The 20,610-nt window shown below is 36.6% G+C and overlaps 1 protein-coding gene across 5 annotated transcripts in view; it reads right to left on the reverse strand.

Moving 5' to 3' along the window:
- The window catches only part of STXBP5L (syntaxin binding protein 5 like), a 187,319-nt gene that overhangs the window by 100,275 nt on the left and 66,434 nt on the right, over positions 1 to 20,610 (reverse strand). For 4 of the 5 annotated variants that reach the window (XM_021397328.1, XM_021397318.1, XM_021397302.1 and 1 more), the window contains exons 3-4: positions 16,423 to 16,504; positions 14,336 to 14,436 (exon numbers count right to left, since the gene is read on the reverse strand). In XM_021397328.1, coding sequence (XP_021253003.1) covers positions 14,336 to 14,436; positions 16,423 to 16,504 — 183 coding nt within the window. Of the gene's footprint in view, positions 1 to 14,335; positions 14,437 to 16,422; positions 16,505 to 20,610 lie in introns of those variants that run through there. The other variant, XM_021397332.1, reaches the window with a different exon arrangement.

Consider the following 20,610-nt stretch of genomic DNA (forward strand, 5'->3'; position numbering starts at 1 on the left):
TGTCAAAAATTTAAACCTCATTTTAAAAGGAACGTACGCTGACTAGCAACAGTTGAAAAGGTGCGTTTTTCAGAACACACTCCACAGTAACAACTCTAACCAAAAAAATTCCATTGCATATCAGTAGAATACTGAAATGTTAAAATAATTTAGATTGCTATGTTCTCTGAAATACTAGCAAGAACACTTGGATGGCTTAAAATAGTCTTTTTTACAGTAATGATACTCTTCTAAGAAAAATAAAATATGATTTCCAGGACATCTCCTCCTGCCTCTGTTGTATTATTTTTTTCTGTTTTTAATATAAAAATTTTCCCTGAATACTTTCCCTGGGGGATAGGTTCAGAAGGAGGGAGAAGAAATTGTATTTCTGTTGAAATGAGCAACAATTTTTCCAATTTAATTATCTAATTGCTTGTCACTTTACATCAAAACTGCAAGTCAATTTATACTATGCCTTCTCCACTTGTATTGATAATCTTATGTATGGAAAAACGAAGAACATGTGCAGTCCTTATGCCTAACACTGAATGGCAGAAGAAGGGTTCTGTTTCTGTAAGTTCCTACTAAAAACAAAAATTTGCAAGACTACTCTGTCAGAAATTTACAAAAACAAACTGCACTCTCCGGGCTCTCTGGGTAGATACTATCCTAAGGAGAGCTATGAAGATGGAGAAAGATCTGGAGTGGAAGACATATGAGGAGCGGTTGAGGTCCCTTGGTTTGTTCAGTCCAGAAGAGACTGAGGGGAGACCTCATCATGGCCTACAGCTCCTTTAAGGGCAGTGGCAGTTTGGATCTCCTCTCTCTTGTGACAGCAACAGAACCTGAAGGAATGGCATGAAGCTGCAGCAGGGGAAGTTCAGGTTGGATATCAGGAAAAGATTCTTCACTGAGAAAGCGGTCAGGCTGTGGCACAGGATCCTCAGGGAAGTGGGCACTGCCCCAGGCTGCCAGAGTTAAGAAGCATTTGGACAACACACTCAGATATGTGGTCTGATTTTAGGGTGGCTCTGTGTGGAGCCAGGAGTTGGACTTGATGATCTTTATGGGCCTCTTCCAACATGGGATATTCTAAGATTCCATGAAATCTCCTGATTTTACAGACAGGGCTCAAACAGAACAGGAAAAGGAGAAGAGGAAAACAAAACCTGAAGGGGGATTAACCTGAGGAACATGAGTAACTGATGGATGCAAGCCCTGCTGTGCTCCTGAGCAGCCACCTTCTCTCAAGAACTACTAAATCACTGTTTTACACCCAGTGTTGTCCCAGCACAGGAAAGTTCAGCTGCTGAGGAAGCCAATCTCCTTCCTACAAAAGTTAAGCATGCCTCAGAAGACTACCTTTCAGAGGGATCAGAGCTCCTCTCCTAGCTCCATGATAATTATTTGCACAACACTGATGGTTCAGTCTGTAGACTGTAATTCAAGAAATAAATGTTCGGGGCTCCTCTCTTATTCTGCTGAATACAGGACACAGGTTTTCCTCAAAATAATTATTGCATGAATTAGAACAACTTGTTAAAGGTTACCTGCCTTGACTTAAAGATTTCAATGGTGAAAGATTCCCTATTGAATGCTGAGGTAATAATTTGTACAATAAATCAGAATTTCATAACTAAAATGTAATTTAAATGCAGACATATCCTGTCAAAAGGATTCTATTTGCACACAAACACACACATTGTTTCTATAAATTCTACTTAGAAAAAAGTTGAGAAAACATTGTGACGATGTATTTAGTTTAACTTTATGAAAATGATACTGACAGATATAATAAACATGCTGATAAATGCTTTGATAAAGCAAAAAAGCCTCTGCAGCTACTCTTCTGAAATTATTTAGACAGATCAACTCACTGGGGGTCCATTGCTGCTTTCAAAGTGTTTAAGATCCACACATTTTTCCTTATGACTTTTACTGAAATATTGTATTTACACAAAAATGAGACATACAAGAAGCATTTAATAGAAACTAAAATTTCAAGAACTGCATTTGAATATTTATTCCTCAAGACATTTTGTTTTTGTCTTTAGGTAAGTTTCTTTTCTCTTTGGATTTATTAGCACATTCAGAAGCATCATTATTCTTAGAAATTGGATCTGCCTATTAACCTTTAAAGAATTAAAGACTAAAATACAAAGAGCAAAGCAGAACGCTATCAATAGGATATTAGGTTCCTCTTTCTCCTCCTTTTCTACTAGTAAGTCCAAAATTAAAGCAGGCTGTGCAGGTTCTCCAAAAGCTCTAAATTCCTATGCAAAGCTTATGGATGGATGGAAAACCTATGGTTAGTCCCATTCCTGAATGGTGAGCCTATTATTTCAAATGAGTTTGCAACAACTGGAATAACGTCAGTGTAGCTATGAGCATTTACAATGCATGTTAACATATATTATTCACAAGTAGTTAAACTCTAAAGAACATAGAACAGAAAATTATGTTCAAAAATATATTAGACATATGACATCTAAGTATAGATCCACAAACCTGGTGATCTTCCTTGAATAAAGACTGAATTTATGTATTTGGATAAAACCTTACAAGGATCTCCTTACAAGGATGCTCAAAGTATACAGCACACAACAGATCTGTTGTTTTTGACTAGTTTTAATTACTATAATATTTCTTATTACAACCCCATAAAAAAAAAATCATCCTGTCCTGTTCAACATGCCATAACACATACAAAAAGACAGCTCCACTATAACTACCTACACTACGGGCATCTAAGTTCACATCCTGGGTAACTCAATGGCTAATTGCCAAAGTAGCACTGCATCGTTTTAACTGGCATTCCTAGAGCTCCAGAGTAACTTAAAAGTCATTCTTGAAATCAACTTTGACAACTTTGTAGCCTGTGCTACTATTAATTCGTTTCTTCTTTAGGATGACCGAAAATTATTTTCCTTCCTCTTGGACAGCAAAGAAGCACCCTGTCAACTCCCTTTTATGCTTTGGATTGTAAATTCATTGTGATGACTTATAGCATGGGTACCCAACTTTTTAGCTTGCTTGGGCTGCATTGAGTGAAGCAATATTGCCTTAGGCCATATATAAAATATATAATATAGTAGAAGTAACAAACAGTTTTTTATATTTTTATTAAAAATAAAAGTATAATTTTAATATAAAAGTATTAAATATTAAAAAACAACCACCTGTTTGATACCTTTTTTTAGTTCCTATACCACAACCATTAAAAATCTATTCCAATATGTTAACTGTGGAGACTGCAGCATATTTTCTGTGCCAAGGTACAAACACCACAGATACCTTTTACCCTTTCTAGAATTACATTTAAAAAATTCCATGCTGCAAACCATGTTTCATTTATTATTAGCAGATTATACTCTACTAGACTTCATTCAGAATACTTATTGATTGGTTTTTTGCTTTTTGCTTTTTTTTTTTTAAATTGCTTTTTGGCAATTTTATGTTTGCTACCCCTTTCATGACTATAAAGTTCGGCTCACATGAGAATGTCTTGAAATTGTTTTCAATTTTGAAATATACATAAACTCTAACATTTTAAAATACACTGTTTTTTCTTGTATGATACTTTCATCCATGTTTTAGATTTTATCACAAAACATTATGTCACTTCCATGCAAAAAAATGTTGCTTAAAAAAAGCTAATAAATGCACAATTCGGAGAATTTACAAATTCTGAGAAAAAGTGAATAAATGTAGGTACAATGCGCATCTTCTGTAAACCCACTTTTAGCATGCTTGGATTAGCAAGTTAACACTTGTTTAAGTTATTATTACTTGCATATTGCCCTATGTGGTCAGAATAGCAGAAATATTAATCAAATATATATTGCAAAACTAATTAAAAATATATTGCAGATTATACTTTTTGTGAGCTTTTTGAGATGTTGACAATTACAAAAATTGTCAGCATCGTATGAGTATTCTGGATATGTCTTCCACAGTGAATGAGGTAAGTTATTTTATGAAATAATACAAGTTCAATAACTATTTAAGAAAACTTATGTCTGCTTAATAACAAAAACACGCATGTCTTCTCAGACACATGTAGATAAGTTCAAATATTACTACTGGTGATCTCTTCCAAAGTAGCACAAGCTCATGTAAAGCATAATACACAGGGGTTTTGATTCAGCTGTGTGTGGCAAGTGCGAGAGGCAGAGTTAGCATTACACTGTGTCTTCCCCTCCACAGCATTCCATTGTTGCCTATGCAGTTTGCACTCAAGCTATACACAAACGATTCATGAAAAATATCACTAAAAATCACATAATAATGTTAAGTTTACGATCTTGTGTGAGGTCTTGTTACTACCTCTCCAAGGCTGCATGCAACTCATGTCCTGCAGGTTGGACAAGCTTGGCTTGCGTAGTTATGGGAGCGAGATCACTAACAATAAAAGGGACACGTTCACCACAGCTAGATCTGTAATATTATACAATATTAATGCAGTAGACTGAACAAGTGTAACCACTGGGCTTGGAGCCAAGGAAAAAGATAAAGAAGTTAGTCCTGGTTCAAATGTTAGAACTTGCTTTCTTAACAGGAAAAAGATGCTGGAAGAAACCAGCATACTTTTCATTAGCATCTAATTTGTTTCTGATGCCAGTTCCTGGTCCCGAGAACACAAAAACAAGAATAAAAAGCTTCACAGAATCAGGGAAATGAACAAACTAATGAAACTGTTGGTAAACACACTAGATTGTTGCTTTCATATTTAAGGGAAGGAGAATTGCACATGATTTCTCTCTTGTTTACTAACCTGTGAAATCACTGTTTCTTATTTGTAGTACATCACTTGCTTGCCATTCATTTCTTTCAATGTTAAATAAAGATGGAGCTGCCATATCTAGCACTGTAGCAGTGATGGACAATACAGGCCACAGGAATAGCCACTACATTTCTTTGCAATAGAAGAAAAACCAAGAATGAAGGGTTAAAGATGAGGATGCTATTCTCAAAAGAGGAAGTTCTTCATTCATTTCTTTAATTGCTTTTGCAACAGTCGCATTAAAAAAAAGAACCAAATCAAAAAAACAACTCTAAGGGTAGAGTTTATTCCGTGCTTTCACTCAACACAGAAACTATAAATTAAAAATGCAGCTTTTGCTTCAAAATCTCATAGTTTCAAAAAAGAAATTTACAACTAAGCTCAAAGATGAGAAGGTTGAAATTTGTCCCTTACATGCAGAAATCTGTGTTTATGTCATCCATTCTGACTATAAGGAGTTTAAAACCTATTTTATTTCAATATCTGTTAAGCTACTTTGATTAACTTTCTAGTTCAGGATGATACTAAATTACTGAAATTGACTTCAAAGCAAAAAACCACAAACATTTCTACGTGCATGTGTGCATGTATGCGCATGTACTTCCACTGTGTATACATTTATATTTCCTTATCAGCTTCCATCAATTAAAATTATGTAGACTTATTGGAGACCAGCTGTTCCCATTTGTTATGCTTCAGTAGACAGGGACACTGTGATTAACGGTTCTTGTTTTTCTGCAATCTGTAGTCTCTCTTCTCTTCCTGCTCATGTACTGTTTAATGAGATAATCTGAACACTGACATTACTAGCTCTATTTCTGACTTACTGGAATAATGCCCAGAGTTTACTGTGACAGAAGGAAAAGTATCCTAAAACACTGCACTGGATTTTGCTTAAATCTGCCATGTGCCGGAGCCGGAAAGGGATGCTGTGGTTTCCAAGAAGCAAATGTCTTACTGCAACAGAAAGTTGCATATTCTTCACTGCTTAAATATATGACTGGAAAGCTAATCTAACAGAAGTCAAACAATATCAGAACACGATTGTGAATTTGAAACTCATATTTGAAACCTTTTAAGAACACACTTGTACAAGCAGAGAATTCCTGCAACTGTACTTAAGTGGTAAGAAGCTGATAATAAAGACTCTCTCACAGTGACCTGCATTTTATGCAGCTTGAATTTGTTTGAATTTTAAAAGATTATCTTTTTTTTTCTTTTGCTCTTGTGTAATATGAACATGCATGATATTAAATACATGATCCACATATGGAGATCATGTTACAAAGCATTTTTTTTTTGTATTACAATAGTGGACTTCTCATTTGTTATGACTAAAGCCTCAAAAGACAGTTGTTCAATGTGTAGCTGCGTGTATGTATTTTAATTTTGGCTATGCAAATCTGGCATTAGAGCAATCTGGCAACACAGCTGCTATATGAAAACAACATGGCAAGTTATCCTGCATTTTCTAAAAAAGAAAAAAGAAAAGTGGAAATCTATTGACAAACAATTTACTTTTTAAAACGGCATTAGGAACAACAAGCATATTGCTTAGTGCATGATTTCAAGTTTCGCAGCACATAGCAAAATTACATCAATTACTAAGAACTAAAGCATTTTTTCGTGAAGAAAGAAACCAACATAGAAATTACTCAGGCAAACAATCAGAGGTGGCCACATTACAGAAAAAACAAGTTTTTCAGAACATGTTTTTCTTCCCTTTTGGAGGAAAAAATAAATTACAAAGATGCTTTGAAATAATGGCATTTCAAAGAGATATCTGTTTTATAATAGAAATAATAGAGGGAAGTACAGTCAAAGTGACACAGAGAAAAAGTAAGTTATTTGATTAACCCTCATAAGTACATTTCATTTCTAGCCCCCAAATTCAGCTTATTAACATCTAGAAAGAACACTTTTGATTGAAAAACTTGGTTGGAAACTCACTATGTTTTCCACAGTACAGTGAAATCTCAAACCCAATCTCAAGACTCATTCACATATCTGCCAAAACATTTTAAAAACTTTAAATAAAGTAATAAAAGTCAAATGCACAGCTCAGAAGTGGACTGGAGTAAGTGGAGAGTATCTTATACAGTCTCAGCAATCAGGGGAAAGTACAAGTGATTGGTTATAAGCCATCTTTCACTTTCTTTGTCCTTGCCTTATTAAAAACAGCTTTTACATCTAGGAGTAATTCACACATAGGACAGAATCATAGAATCCTTGGAGTTGGAAGGGACCTTTAAAGGTCATCTAGTCCGAATTCCCCTGCAATGACCTAGGACATCGACAGCTAGATCAGGCTGCCCAGGACCTTATCCAGCCTCACCTTGAAAGTCCTCAGGTATGGGGCATCCACCACATCACCAGGCAACCCATTCCTGTGCTTCACTATCCTCACTGCAAAAGACTTTTTCCTTGTATCTATCCTAAATCTACTCTCCTCAGGCTCAAAGCTATTTGTCCTTGTTCTATCACCACAGACCCTGACAAAGAGTCTGTCTCCTTCTTTCTTGTAGCTCCCCTTTCAGTATTGAAAGGCTGCACTCAGGTCACCTCAGAGCCTCCTCTCCTCCAGGCTGAACAGCCCCAGCTCTCTCAGCCTGTCCTCATAGGAGAGGTGTTCCATCCCTTGGATCATTTTTGAGGCCCTCCTCTGGACGCACTCCAATAGGCCCACATCTCTCCTGTATGAGGACTCCACATCTGGATGCAGTACTCCAGGTAAGGTCTCACCAGCGCAGAGCAGAGGGGCAGGATCCCCTCCCTCAACCTGCTGGCCACGCTTCTTTTGATGCAGCCCAGGATATGGTTGGCTTTCTGGGCTGCAAGGGCACATGGCTGGCTCATGTCCAGCTTGCCATCCACCAGTACTCCCGGGTCTTTTTTGGCAGGGCTGTGCTCAGTTCTTTCATCGCCCAGCTTGTACTGGAAGTGGAAGGTGTCTCAACCCTGGTGCAAGGCCTTGTCATTACATGTCAGTCACCTTTTAATGCATCAATATGAAGAATATGTGGAATGATTTGCAACTGATTAATAACATGAAATAGAAAAATATTTGTCAAATTAACAGTCACAGTTATGAGTTTTCTCAAGTTCTTGATACATGCATTTAAAAATGAAGATTTATATTTAAATACATATGTAAATAATGATAACTGTATTTGCTGTCTTGAGACTTTGACTAGTTACTGTGAACTATTACTATACCCTGTGCTAATATTTTTATTATCTATTTTAAAGTCTCATTAAAATGGTACCTTTAAATAGTGAGACATGTAAAAATAGATCTTAAACATCTTAAACAGCCCTACTTGCCTTCAGAGACTTGTTTAGTAAGCAGGTATAAAAGCAGCTGCTGTGGCATATTTTACTTACAAACATTTTTATTCTGAGGGATACTTGGTAGCACTAAGAGGATCCCAGAGGACTAAAAATTACTTCGGGGAAAGTCTGTGAAAGCCACCATTAAAAAAAGAACAAATTCTTAAATTCAAGGTTGGACCTGGATAGAAACAGTTTTCTTTTTTTTTAAATATTCAGACCGCTCTGTTGCTGTGACTGGTCTTGTTCAATGTCTTTGTTAACCACCTGGATGAAGGGCTAGAGTCCACCCTCAGCACGTTTGCTGATGATACAAAGCTGGGAGGAGTGGATGACACACTGTAAGGCTGGGCTACCAGTCAACAAGACCTGGACAGACTGGAGAGTTGGTCAGGGAGGAAGCTGATGAGGTTTAACAAGAGCAAGCGTAGAGTCTTGCACTTAGGGAGCAATAACCACATGCAGCAGTGTGGGTTAGGGAATGACCTGCTGGAGATGAGCTCTGCAGGGAAGGACCTGGGGGTTCTGGTGGACAACAGGTTGGCCATGAGCCGACACTGTGCCCTTGTGGCTAAGAAGGCCAATAGTATCCTGGGGTGCATTAAAAAGAGTGTGGCCAGCAGGTCAAGGGCCATGATCCTCCCCCTCTACTCTGCCCTGGTGAGGCCACATTTAGAATACTGTGTCCAGTTCTGGTCTTCTCCGTTCAAAAAAAAAGACAGGGATCTCCTAGAAGGAGTCCAGCAGAGGGCCATAAAGATGGAACATCTCCCAGGTAAAGGCTGAGTAACCTGGGTCTGCTCAGGCTTGGGAAAAGAAGACTAAGAGGGGATCTCATCTATGTTTATAACTAGGGAGGTGGGAGGCAAATGGATGAGGCCAGGGTCTTCTCAGTGGTGCACAGTGATAGGACAAGGAGTAATGGCCTTGAACAAAGGACGTTCCATACTAACATGCGGAAGAACTTCTTTACGGTAGGGGTGACAGACCAGTGGAAAAGGTTGCCCAGAAAGGCTGAAGAGTCTCCTCCTATGGAGATATTCAAGACCTGCCTGTGTGCCTACTTGTGCAACCTATTGCAGGGTACCTGCTTAGGCAGGGGGGCTGGACTCAATGATCTTTTGAGGTCCTTTCCAACCCCCGCAATTCTGTGATTCTGTGGTATTTAACATCTATGAAAAAGAAAAACTTGGGTACCACATGAATTTTCATTCTGTTTTTGAGGAATATCATAATCTCAAATCTATTCAATCAAAATTGATGACTATTGGTATAAGCAAGCCAACCTATGCTTTATATTTTAGTCCTTTGCTGATTGTTCAGCATAAGAAGAAGAAATAATCTTTCAAGTTTAGGCTTCTGCAGTTATGAAAAGTTCATCACTGTGCATCTTCCTCACATGCAGCAATTCAATAGGCAGTTTATGTATTACTCCTTGCCATTTATCTTTTCAGGTGCATAGTAAATATTTTTCAAGCTCTTACCTTCAACCTACCTTAATTAAAATTTCAAAAAAGTTTCTGAACTGCTGAAGAAACTATTCAATTTTTGCATTGTCCTGATAAATAGTATGCTCATCTGCAACAAAGTTTCTCTCTCACAGATAACATCTCAAATTATCACTTAGCTGTGATCAACTTCTACATACTAACTTATTAAACTTCCCTCATCACTAAAACAAGCACAAAAAAAATATAAGTAGATATGAGTTGTGGCATGAATTGCTTCTGGAATTTTGCCTAGCTAGCTTTTATGATGACAGTAACATAAGGATAATTGTGTGATCAAACAAATAGACCAATTACAGTCTTCACTAGTTTTTCCTGTTATGAGGCGAGAGAAAGTGTCATAATGATGGTGACAAAATGTCGTAAGACTGGCAAAGACTAGGGATTCATGGAAGATCTTCAATGTCAGTACCTACTTACAGCTGCTAGAGCAGATTCTGTAGCTACTACTTTGTTCTAACAATACACGGAATTACACTCTGAATAAGGGGTATGTATATACAAAGAGTATACGCCCTCATAGGAATATAGGAATATTCTGTTGATCTCCTGTATCATACGTTTATCTTAAAAACTCATTATAAGTATAAACATAGTAGAAAGGCCAGATTAAGATGTTTGAGATTGTTAAGGCATGTGTCAAAGAGATCAGTTTTTCTTTAATTAGACATGACAATCAACAGCTTGCAGACAACACTGCTTATTGATAGCACTGAGCATCATTCTTTCAGAAGTGACAAGCACTGATGCAGGACCATGCCATGGACATTTTGAAAAAACTTATTCAAGATGTGGAAGTGAATGCCAATCAACACCATGGACTTTTTTGTGTTCCTCATTTTTTTCTGTCTTCATCCTAAGAAAGTTTAAATCCTGCCTACCTTTTTATGCTGAGAGAATTTGTGGAAAGGTTTGTGGGAAGGTTTGTATGGTGAAATATTGAACTTTGAACTATTTGAATACTGAACTATTTGAACTTTGTCATTCTTTTAAACAGCCAAATGCTGCATCACATCGTGTAATTAGAATGTTTTGTGTAATTAGAATGTTTGTGTTATAGAGTGGCCATGTAACTTCACCAAACATATTAACTGTTACTGTGTTTGATGACAGACCTCTGATTAATTTGCAGTTATAGAATATTAACCAGGGGGCTCTTCTATAAGCTGGCAAGCCACCAAAGGAATTCAGTTCCTTGAACTGCCAATGACACAAAATCTAAGTTTAGTAACTGGGAAGTCAGTAACACACAAGTAAACAGATTCATGTAGTACAGAGACTGCACAGCCCATCATCACTATCAATTCAATAACCTCCTGCTGTCCTTTTGATGATGCAAATAACATAGGATACAAAACCTTGCAAAGATACAGCAAGACTCCAGCTGATCTCAGAAAAGGAATGCAGACCAACACAAAAGAAAAGTCACCCGATCCAAAGATATCTGTGTCTTTTCTCTTTGATTCCAAGCACTACAGTAATACCTTTTATCACCTTGTTCAAATACTGTAAAATCTCAGATGCAGGAGTCAGGATTCTAAATAGCAATAAGTTAAAGCTGACAGAGAATTGCTCTAAGTCAGCCACTTAAAAGACTCCTCTTCCGCTGTGCCAGCACATGCTTAACACATAGGTAAGTATTACAGGCCACAGCGCCAAAGCCAGTTACGCAGACTCCTGTGATTTCCCTTAAAGGCACCCAAGGTATTGTCACAGAATGCAGGCATAGCGCATGAAGATGGATTTAAACACCCAACAGAACATTTACAGCGTGTTCATGTACAATGAGTACAATGTGTCAGTGTATCAACTGATATAGTGCTGTCAGCATACTTGTAACATGCCAATCAGCACTGGCTAAAATAAGAAAAAAAGGAAGACTATCCCCAGTGCCAGCCACAAAATAACTCAGCTAGCTCAGCTTCAGAATAATAGGAGATGAGACGTATTTGTAAGGGAAACTAACATGAGAGCCTATATGACCTGAAATTCCTGTGCTCCCTATTTGTGCACAGAACCACAAATCAACGCATTATCAATGATATGCCACTGTCAAGCATGTTTCTGAGTAACAGTTTTATCATGACAGTTACTGGAATGGAGCCAAGCACTGAAACATAGTGCCTATATTTACTTGAAGGTTCTTAATCTAAATATTACATTCCAACTATATCAGTAGAAATGTAATATGACAATCTTGTATTTTGATACAAGGCAAAAACACATCAAGTGCTAAAAACTTGAGGGGATTACCCTATAGAATAAAAAATATCAGCTCGTTCATTGGGTTATAAACTTAAAACAAGAAAAAAATAAATAATTACTCTCTTGTCAGTATTGCTCTAGATGCAGTATGAATCTTAACTCCTTTTAGCCTCCCTTGCGAAAGTAGAGGAAAAGATGAAAGAAAAAAAACGGTATCTGTTCCAACAGCAAAGAAGGCGTACATTTTCCTGAGACAGACCTTTGAATTTCCTGAAGAAAATCAATTTTGAGCTTTCTGCTTTGTCAGGCTCCCAAAGTCCCCTTACATCCATTTTGCCACAAATTTCTTATAGCTAACACCCATTATTTGCTCTTTGTCTGAGCATCACATAATTCATATCTTCTCTATTCTAATAAAAAATACCTTCAGAAAAAAACCATGGGAGCTCTCTTTTAGACTTAACTCCACTAGACATATATACAGAGAAATGCTAAAAATTAATGAGAGGGTTAATGAAGGTTTTGGCATTACTTTTTTTGATACTTGCCTAGAGGCTTATGTGGAATTCTACATAGAAAATGTGTTTTCAAATTTCTACACTTGATTACACAAGTTAGGTTACTTAAAATTAATTTATATCTCTGTTAAAAGAAAATGTAATAGAGCTGAAGAGATTTCACTCTGGAATCAAGCGCTTGAACACAGAAAACTAAAAACTTATAGCAGTGTTACAGAGCCCTCAGATGTAAAGAACTGCCCACAAAGTAATTTCTTCATACATGTTGAAAGTTCTATTGTAATTTAAAACTGGACTTACTTATTTGACACTATTATATAGCAGTTTATCAGGATATTTGCCTCACTCTTTAATGTCCTAGTAAAATGATTTAAGTGGCAGTGATTGTACCAGCAATTTAACGTATGAATAAAATAACTAATAGTTATATATTTAATCACAACTTACTAGGTTTTGACAAAAGGAAATATAACAAGCTATGCATTTGTTACAAATAGCTATACACCCCCAGATCCTTTTAAAACTCAGCTCAAAAATGCCATTATACAATAGTTAGTTTCGTTCAAATTTTTCCAGTATTCCAAGTAATTTGCTTCCAAATATTTTGCCCAGTGTTTTAGGCTGTTAGAAGCAAAATAAAGTTTAGGTAAATATAATGAGGAATCTTTTGCTCCTAGCACAGCCCAAATATGTGTGTTTGTTTCATCAAAAAATTCTGATACAATTATGATCATGCTAGTCTAAGAAATGACAGGCAAACAGGTGAATAGACACTGCTTTCTTCTAAGTACTGATACCTTGGGTTGTACAAAGGATTGCTGGCTGGAAGAACCAGACCACAATATACTAGAATACAGTATTTAGACTTATCAACAAATTGTGAATTATTTATCTACCTGGTGAGAGTACCAAGACAGAAATATTTCAACGTAAGTAATATGACAACTATAATTTCTCTCATCCTCCCTCATCCAGCTCCAAACCACTTGATATACTTTTGTTTACGATTATGAACCCTTCGGAATCAGGATATTGCATTTTCTTCCTTACCACAAAAAAATTCTGAAATTTTTTTACATTAATTCAATGACAAAGTCATATATATTTGAATAAAAAACAACAAATAAAAACTCTCTTTCAATAAGAATTTTCAGATTTGTTGCAGCTAAAGCTTTGATAAGACTGTTTCTTCACAGTCTTGGTAAAGCCTTGATATCTTTCACCACTGCACAAGCAAATACATAAATACCTAAAAAAAAGTTGCTGTATCTGAAGAAACGCTGATTGCATATTTTGAGAGAATTACAGTATCACTTAAACTCCCATTCAGAACTATATAATGCAGCATATAACTATATAACCGCATTCTGCCTCCATAATACTGTAGTAAGTTTTATTTGTGTGACTAAATATAGATTAAAGTACTCAGCTTCTGTTTGTCTGAGTTTGAAAATAACAATCACTCATTTAATTTATTTTCAGCAAAATATTTACAATTTGGTACTGACAAAGCAAAATTTAGAAAAGGAGGCTCTGATTCACTTGACATTCATGTAGTTTCACAAATTCACAATTGATTTCTGCTAAACTTACAGTATTTTATAAAAATCAAATACTTTAGGGTAGAGAAAAAACTTTCTGTGTTGCAGTCAGCTGAGCTACTCTGCCTAGTGCTGAACAACAGGTCAGCCTCAAAGGACCACAGTGCTTTGTGTCTGGTCTTCAAATGCAGCAACCATACCACTGTTCACACCAGTTCATGTAAATAGAAGGTCAAATGAAAAACATCCAACAAAAAAATAGCTACACTTCACCTAGTTCTGAGAAGGCTGTAGAAAGAAAGCAAAATTTTTGTTCTATGGAAAATAAGGTTCAAACAATGGAAGAAAAAAATTTCAAGACAACATTATATCTTCCTTTAGAAAGGCAAGCTATCAAATGTATTATTAAAAATCTGAAAAATAAGTGTTTTTTTAATGATATTTTTATCTTGTCTTATATAGTCTTACCGTTCTCTGTTAAATTTCAGAGAATGTAGGATAGCAGGTCGTTTCTGTCTGAGATTCCACAAATGAAGCGTATCATCTGCACATGCACTGACCAAAGCACCCTAGAGCAGACACAAAATATAGCACATGTCACTCTTCTATGGGTTCTGTTTTATTCTCAAGTCATCCTCACTGTTAAAATGATCTGTTTGTAGAAAATGGTGCAATTTATGAGAAATGCTTGCTTTCTTCTATAAGAATATATTCCAACAAATTTGAATAAATCTAATACTTGTACGTACTTTAAATTATTACAAGATCAGTTAGGTTAAAACTCCATCAATTTAAAATGCAAATTAAAGCTTTTCACCAAACTTATACATGCAAACACCTACAAATTTCCACACAAGCACAGAGATTAATGAAAAGAGTGACAACAAGTACTTATTTTAAAAGGTGAGTATGAATGGTATAACTAAAGGAAAAAAGGGATCAGTGGACACACAAACAAATGACAGTGCCAAGCACAGTACAGTAGCCATATCAAGACAACACGAAATTCACAACTGGAACCGTGAAAGATGCAGGTAAGAGAATGTAGGGGCAGGACCAAAAAGATGTAGACAAAAGGATAGAGTCTTTGTTACAGATCAGAAATACCCTGAAGTCTGGTTCTGCTTCTGATCCCCAAGAAACAGACAAGTTACAAGCTCTGCCCTCTTCCTGGACAGCTTAAAGTAACTTATTCTACCTCCTCCCTACTACCTAAACTCTTGGCCTTTCTAGGCCTTGAATGCCTCCAGGGACGGGGCATCCACAACCTCCCTGGGCAACCTGTTCCGGTGGTGATGCACTGGAACAGGTTGCCCAGGGAGGTTGTGGATGCCCCGTCCCTGGAGGCATTCAAGGCCAGACTGGACGTGGCTCTGGGCAGCCTGGTCTAGTGGTTGGCGACCCTGCACTTGGCAGGGGAGTTGAGACTCGATGAACTTTGAGGTCCTTTTCAACCCAAGCCATTCTATGATTCTATGATTCTTTTCAGTGCTGACATATGCAAATTCAATTTATGAGAGTAACACTTCTCTAAGTACGACATAATCCATGCTTTAATTGTTATCTCCCGAAGAGTTTGGACCAATGTCAGAGATAGAATCACCACCATGGAAATCAAAATAATCTTATATATTACAGTTTTTGCTTGTCACAAAGGAACACCTCTTTCAAATCCTGGCTCCTTTATTTCCAACACTTTTCCAATCCCTTTATAAAGAATTATTTCTGAAGTTTCAGTCTTTATCCATTCCTTTCAGTGGTTCAGGCACTTTTCCAAACAAGCTCAGAAGAAAAATACTTCCGAGATTTAAAAAATAAACGAACAAAACAGCAAAACCCAGACCCTTTAATTGAGAGGCTCTAATAGCTTTGAGGATTTGAAACTGTCAAAAGTGTTTTCATACATTAGGGAAGAAAACTAATGGAAACTGAACTAAGACTATCTTATACATTTGTCAAGTTATGAGATTCTGAAAACAATCTGAGTAGATTTATAGGCTCAGCAAAGTCTTCTTGCCCATTACTATCTCCAGAGACCTTCTGCACAGAACAAGCTATAGTCTCATACTTTCTCTTTGTATCATCTGAACTTGATTTTGACAAACCATGTAGAAAGGCTAAGCATGCTTGTTTGATTGATGATCCCTGCAGTTGCTCTTTTTTACTGCAAGTAGTAGCATATCCACAGCTATTGAGCTTTTAGATAATTATCATCAATATTTTTCCACAGAAGAAGAATAAGTCATATATTAACTGCTATTTGAAACAGTATATTCAGTAATTGAATGGATTTTACATCTACCTGCAAACATTCATGTATTGACTACCTTTTGTTCAGTACTTTATATTGATGTAAATAAACATTATAGTTTTCCTGGCATGCAGTCACATGAATAGACTTCTAAAAGTCTGCATGATGAACGTCCTCTGGATGTATGCCACTTACTTGTTGGCACAATTTGTCAACAGGAAAAGTTGTATCACTCAATTACAATACACCAATTGCCTTATTCAACTAAACATATAAAGGAGAATCTAAATAAATATATACTTACCTCATTGATTAGGAACTGGAGCTGTAGAACTGCAGCACCATTTTCATGTTGGCAGTAGCAATCAACACCAGGCCTACCCAATCTGTTGCCATCAAAGTCAAGGATTCTAACATTTCTGTTATCACCAGAAGAGGGAAAAAAAGGGAACTATCAATTAATCTCGAATTAACTTTTAATTAACCTCAATTCTTCTTGCTTTCTGTAAAACAAAAGAATTCAAGCTGACTTCCCACTGCTCTAATTAAAGTATCAGCGCCATCAGTCTGAAACATGTGCAGTTGAGAGTGATTTGCTATTGCCTGTTCTTTTTCCTCCAAGAAAAAAAAAAACACGAGTTACGAAAATTCAGCAGGGTGCCTCTTAAGTTTCTTTTTACATTTAACTGGTTCACATAGCACATGAATGTATCCGTTTTTTGTACTTATGAAAACATTATTTAGTTAAAAATTTACGACTAAGGTCATTGCAGCTCTGTAGCAGGCTTTCTTTTTTAAATCTGAGAAAAGGTTTTTTACAGTTAGTCATTTCACACTTACGTAAAAAGCTCACATGCAACTAACTATTGCTCTGTCTCATCAACACAGTACAATGCAGTGCCACAGAGAGATAACTAAGTCTAGCTCTGAACTACATTGCCCAGACCAGTTCTTAGCCCAAGTGAAACCACAGCGACAACTTAACTGGGTTACTCAGAATTAACACTGATGTACTGCTTTGCAGAAACATCTTGTTATCCAGGTCTATCACAAATACAGTTTTCTGTCTGTTCTCTTTGTATCTTTTTGTCTGAGCACTAAATGAAAATGTCCCTAAGTTAGATTATAGCATTTCCAGTCAGAGTCAGAGAGTTCAATGAGAAATTGCTGTTCCAGAAAATTACCAGACAGTAAGGAAAAGAGGAATATGAGATATGATATTATTAACAACATTATCGTATGAAGAAAATAAAACACCTCCACATGCATTCATGACAGTGAGCAATGTGAAACAGAAAGAGATTTTACAAGATAAGCCTTATCTTGTTGTATATGATCAGATTGTAAAATCCTGCACAAAAATTCCAATGATCTACCAATACTTGAAGGCAGAGGTCAGAATAGAATGATCTTTACTTCCCCTTTCAAAAGTGAAGAGACTTGCAGTAGACTACTCTGAAATGAGATGCAAAGAAGTAAACTACAGATTAGTAAATTTGAGGGCTAAAACTTTAAAGTATCAACTAATTCCTTTTTCAGTTGTTACAGAAGCATTTTAATTGGAGACATCTGACCTGAAGAGACTTGAGCTCTACTCTGCATTTTCCCATATGGTCTACTAGATAACCACAGGGGAAAAAAAAAAATGAGGGCTGCTCTAAAGGAACGCCTCCTATGTTATTATGTTGGCCCACAAAGTCAGAGGTGGATATTGGTGGTATGGTGGTAGAGACTGAACCTTCTTGACAATATTCCATTACTCTTAGTTGCCATGTGCCAGATAGCAGAAGAGGGGCAGTCTGACAAAATGGCATCTGACATAGAAGTGCATATGAAATAAAGCTTTGTCACTGAACTCCATGCGGAAAAATGGCACCCACTGTCATTTATTGATGCTTGCTGAATGTTTCTGGAGGTGTTGAGGCAGTGGGTGGTGCATTTCAGCAGTGGCAACAGTGGGTCACCTCCACTACTGCAGATTTTTATGAGTGCAGCACACAGGTTTTTGTTCATTGCTGGAGAAAATGCACAACTAATGGTGGTGACTATGTTGAAAAAGAGCAAATTCTCAGCTACAAAACACTATCAAGTAGTGAGATTGAGGTCTTTGTATCTGTTGTAATTTCCATGCAAAGTAAGAAGAGAGAAAAAAATTAGTTACCCTGTACGCCACTTATTCTCAAACTGTAGTCCTGAACAAAATCACAACCATTAAAACATGAAACAGTACATCTTTTAAACAACCTATTTTAAGACATATGACAGTCTATTATACATTTTAAGGGTTGATAGTAATTCCTTGGTCCATTTTGAATTACCTCTCTGTAGCACTCATTTTTTATATTCTCTGTAACGGAAGAGGAATTAATACTACTGCCAAAACAAACCAACAAACAGACCAATCATCCAAAAAAGAGAACAAACAATTCCTTTGTGGATTTCAAACTGAATGGAAATTTGCATCCATTGGGAGTTGGATCTAGATGATTTAAGTCTCTTCCAGCTCAAACTTTTGTACTATTCTATGACTTTAAGTTAAGCATTATATGCAATATAAATCTATGACGGTAGCTAATGATTGTCCTTAATGAAAATTATGCTGGCATTGCCCTGATTAAGCAGCTATCACCCTTCAGCATCAGTATTATGCTAAATAAGCTTTCTGGGAAACATTCTAACGAAGTCAATTATTTCATTCAGCATATCCCAAACAAACAAAGCACTCTCCAATAATTCACATCTATTTGCCTAAGTGTTCATCCTGAAATACTTCACAAATTACTAAAATGAGAGAGAAATTATGCTGTCTGCTTCAGTCTGGCCAATTGCCCTGAAGTAAGGACTGATGCTTACTTAAATAGAAGCATTATCACTGACTGATGGTGGTTTTCAAACATTCTGGGAGCTGTGTTTAGATCCTTCCAGCAGAAGGAGCTGAAGAGATATTATGACTTGGCACATGTTCTTGGCACTTTATCTCATCTTTTGCAAACTTTATGCTTTGCTGCCAAGCATGGAGGAATAAACTATACCTCACTGAATCTTTTCATACCAGTGTACTCTACCAGGACATATAGCAGAAGTAGTAATGAAGGCTTTGGACTGAATTTATTATTTCATTTTGCCTTTTTATTAAATAATGACTTCACTAACAGAGAGAGCGTAATATTTCTGAAAATATTGAAAGAGAAGACTAATTTTGATACATTTGAATACGTTAAAGTAGACATCATGGGTTTCAAGGATAAAAGCCAGTCACTGTCTATTCTCTCTTATCAGTATGTTGGATCTCTCAGGGGCCTTTACAGACATGCCAAATTATACTAATTTAAACATAAAAGGAAAAAGATGAAAACTGTCTGAGTCTGTTGGGACTCACAGTGAAAAAAGTAAAACCAGAATCACATGTGTCAAGTGTGACAGTAATAATACTGTAACATTTGATCCTAGTTTTAAAATCTGAATTTGCGAAATGGTATTTTGCACTGTATTCACTTGTATGGAACAGTTTTTCAGAGAATGTTTCAATATACTATTCATGTTATAAGCATCACATATGAACTCCCCTGAACTATGCTGTTTACATTTCTTCAGGTTTCTCCTGTACCTATATAAAGCAGAAAAACTAAAGAGTCAGCTAAACCTTTTTCCTCAGAGGTCAAAAGAGCATTAGTCTAAAGTATGAAAATGTCCCCGAATAAAAACAAAAAACCCAACACATTCTCCTAGCCTTTAATATTTTTGCCTGCTCCCGCAGATAAGGGAGTGCAGCTGTGGGGTACAGCAGAAGTAGCACTGTTGCCTGAAGGATGTCCTGTCATCTGATTTGCACTGACTAGTACATGTTTGAGTTACTACTCTATATGCAGCACTCTAAGAGCAGATGCTTGTGGGCTGGTGATACACCATTACATAAACCAACTGTAAAATTGGTTTAGCGTGTTATTTGAATATAGGGCAGCATTTTCTTGCTGAAGACCTGCTTCTGACTTGAGTGAGTTGTCAGTTTAAAAAGCCACGAAGTATTCAACTAAATAGCTAGTGAATAAAATGCTCAGGTGATTCAGTCACATCACTAACTAGCTAAAACAACCAGTAGGCTAGTCAGATGCATCTGTCAAAATATAAAACGATGAAAGATTTTGTCAAAAGATAACAAGTATGAAAACATCATCTTGCCTTAACATCAAAGTTCATCATCTAGATTTGCAGTCCTAGACATAGACATACGCAGTTCCTGGAATACTTAGTTTTACTGTTCCTTCCTGGAATCCCTTTAAGTCTCACATACACTTATTCTCTGTATACTAATGATAGCGCATATTCCGGTAAAAATAAATGCCACAGTCCTAAGTTTTTGTACTTCAAATGGGCTTCCAGACATTTTTTTCTATGAGATATTGTATCTTCCTTTAAACATTTCAAACAGCAGAGAATCCATGATTTCTGAAGTGTATTACTCCAGTCTTTAGTTATCCTCACCGTTAAGAAT

Source organism: Numida meleagris, chromosome 1 (assembly GCF_002078875.1).
Source record: "Numida meleagris isolate 19003 breed g44 Domestic line chromosome 1, NumMel1.0, whole genome shotgun sequence".
Classification (NCBI taxonomy): Eukaryota; Metazoa; Chordata; class Aves; order Galliformes; family Numididae; genus Numida; species Numida meleagris.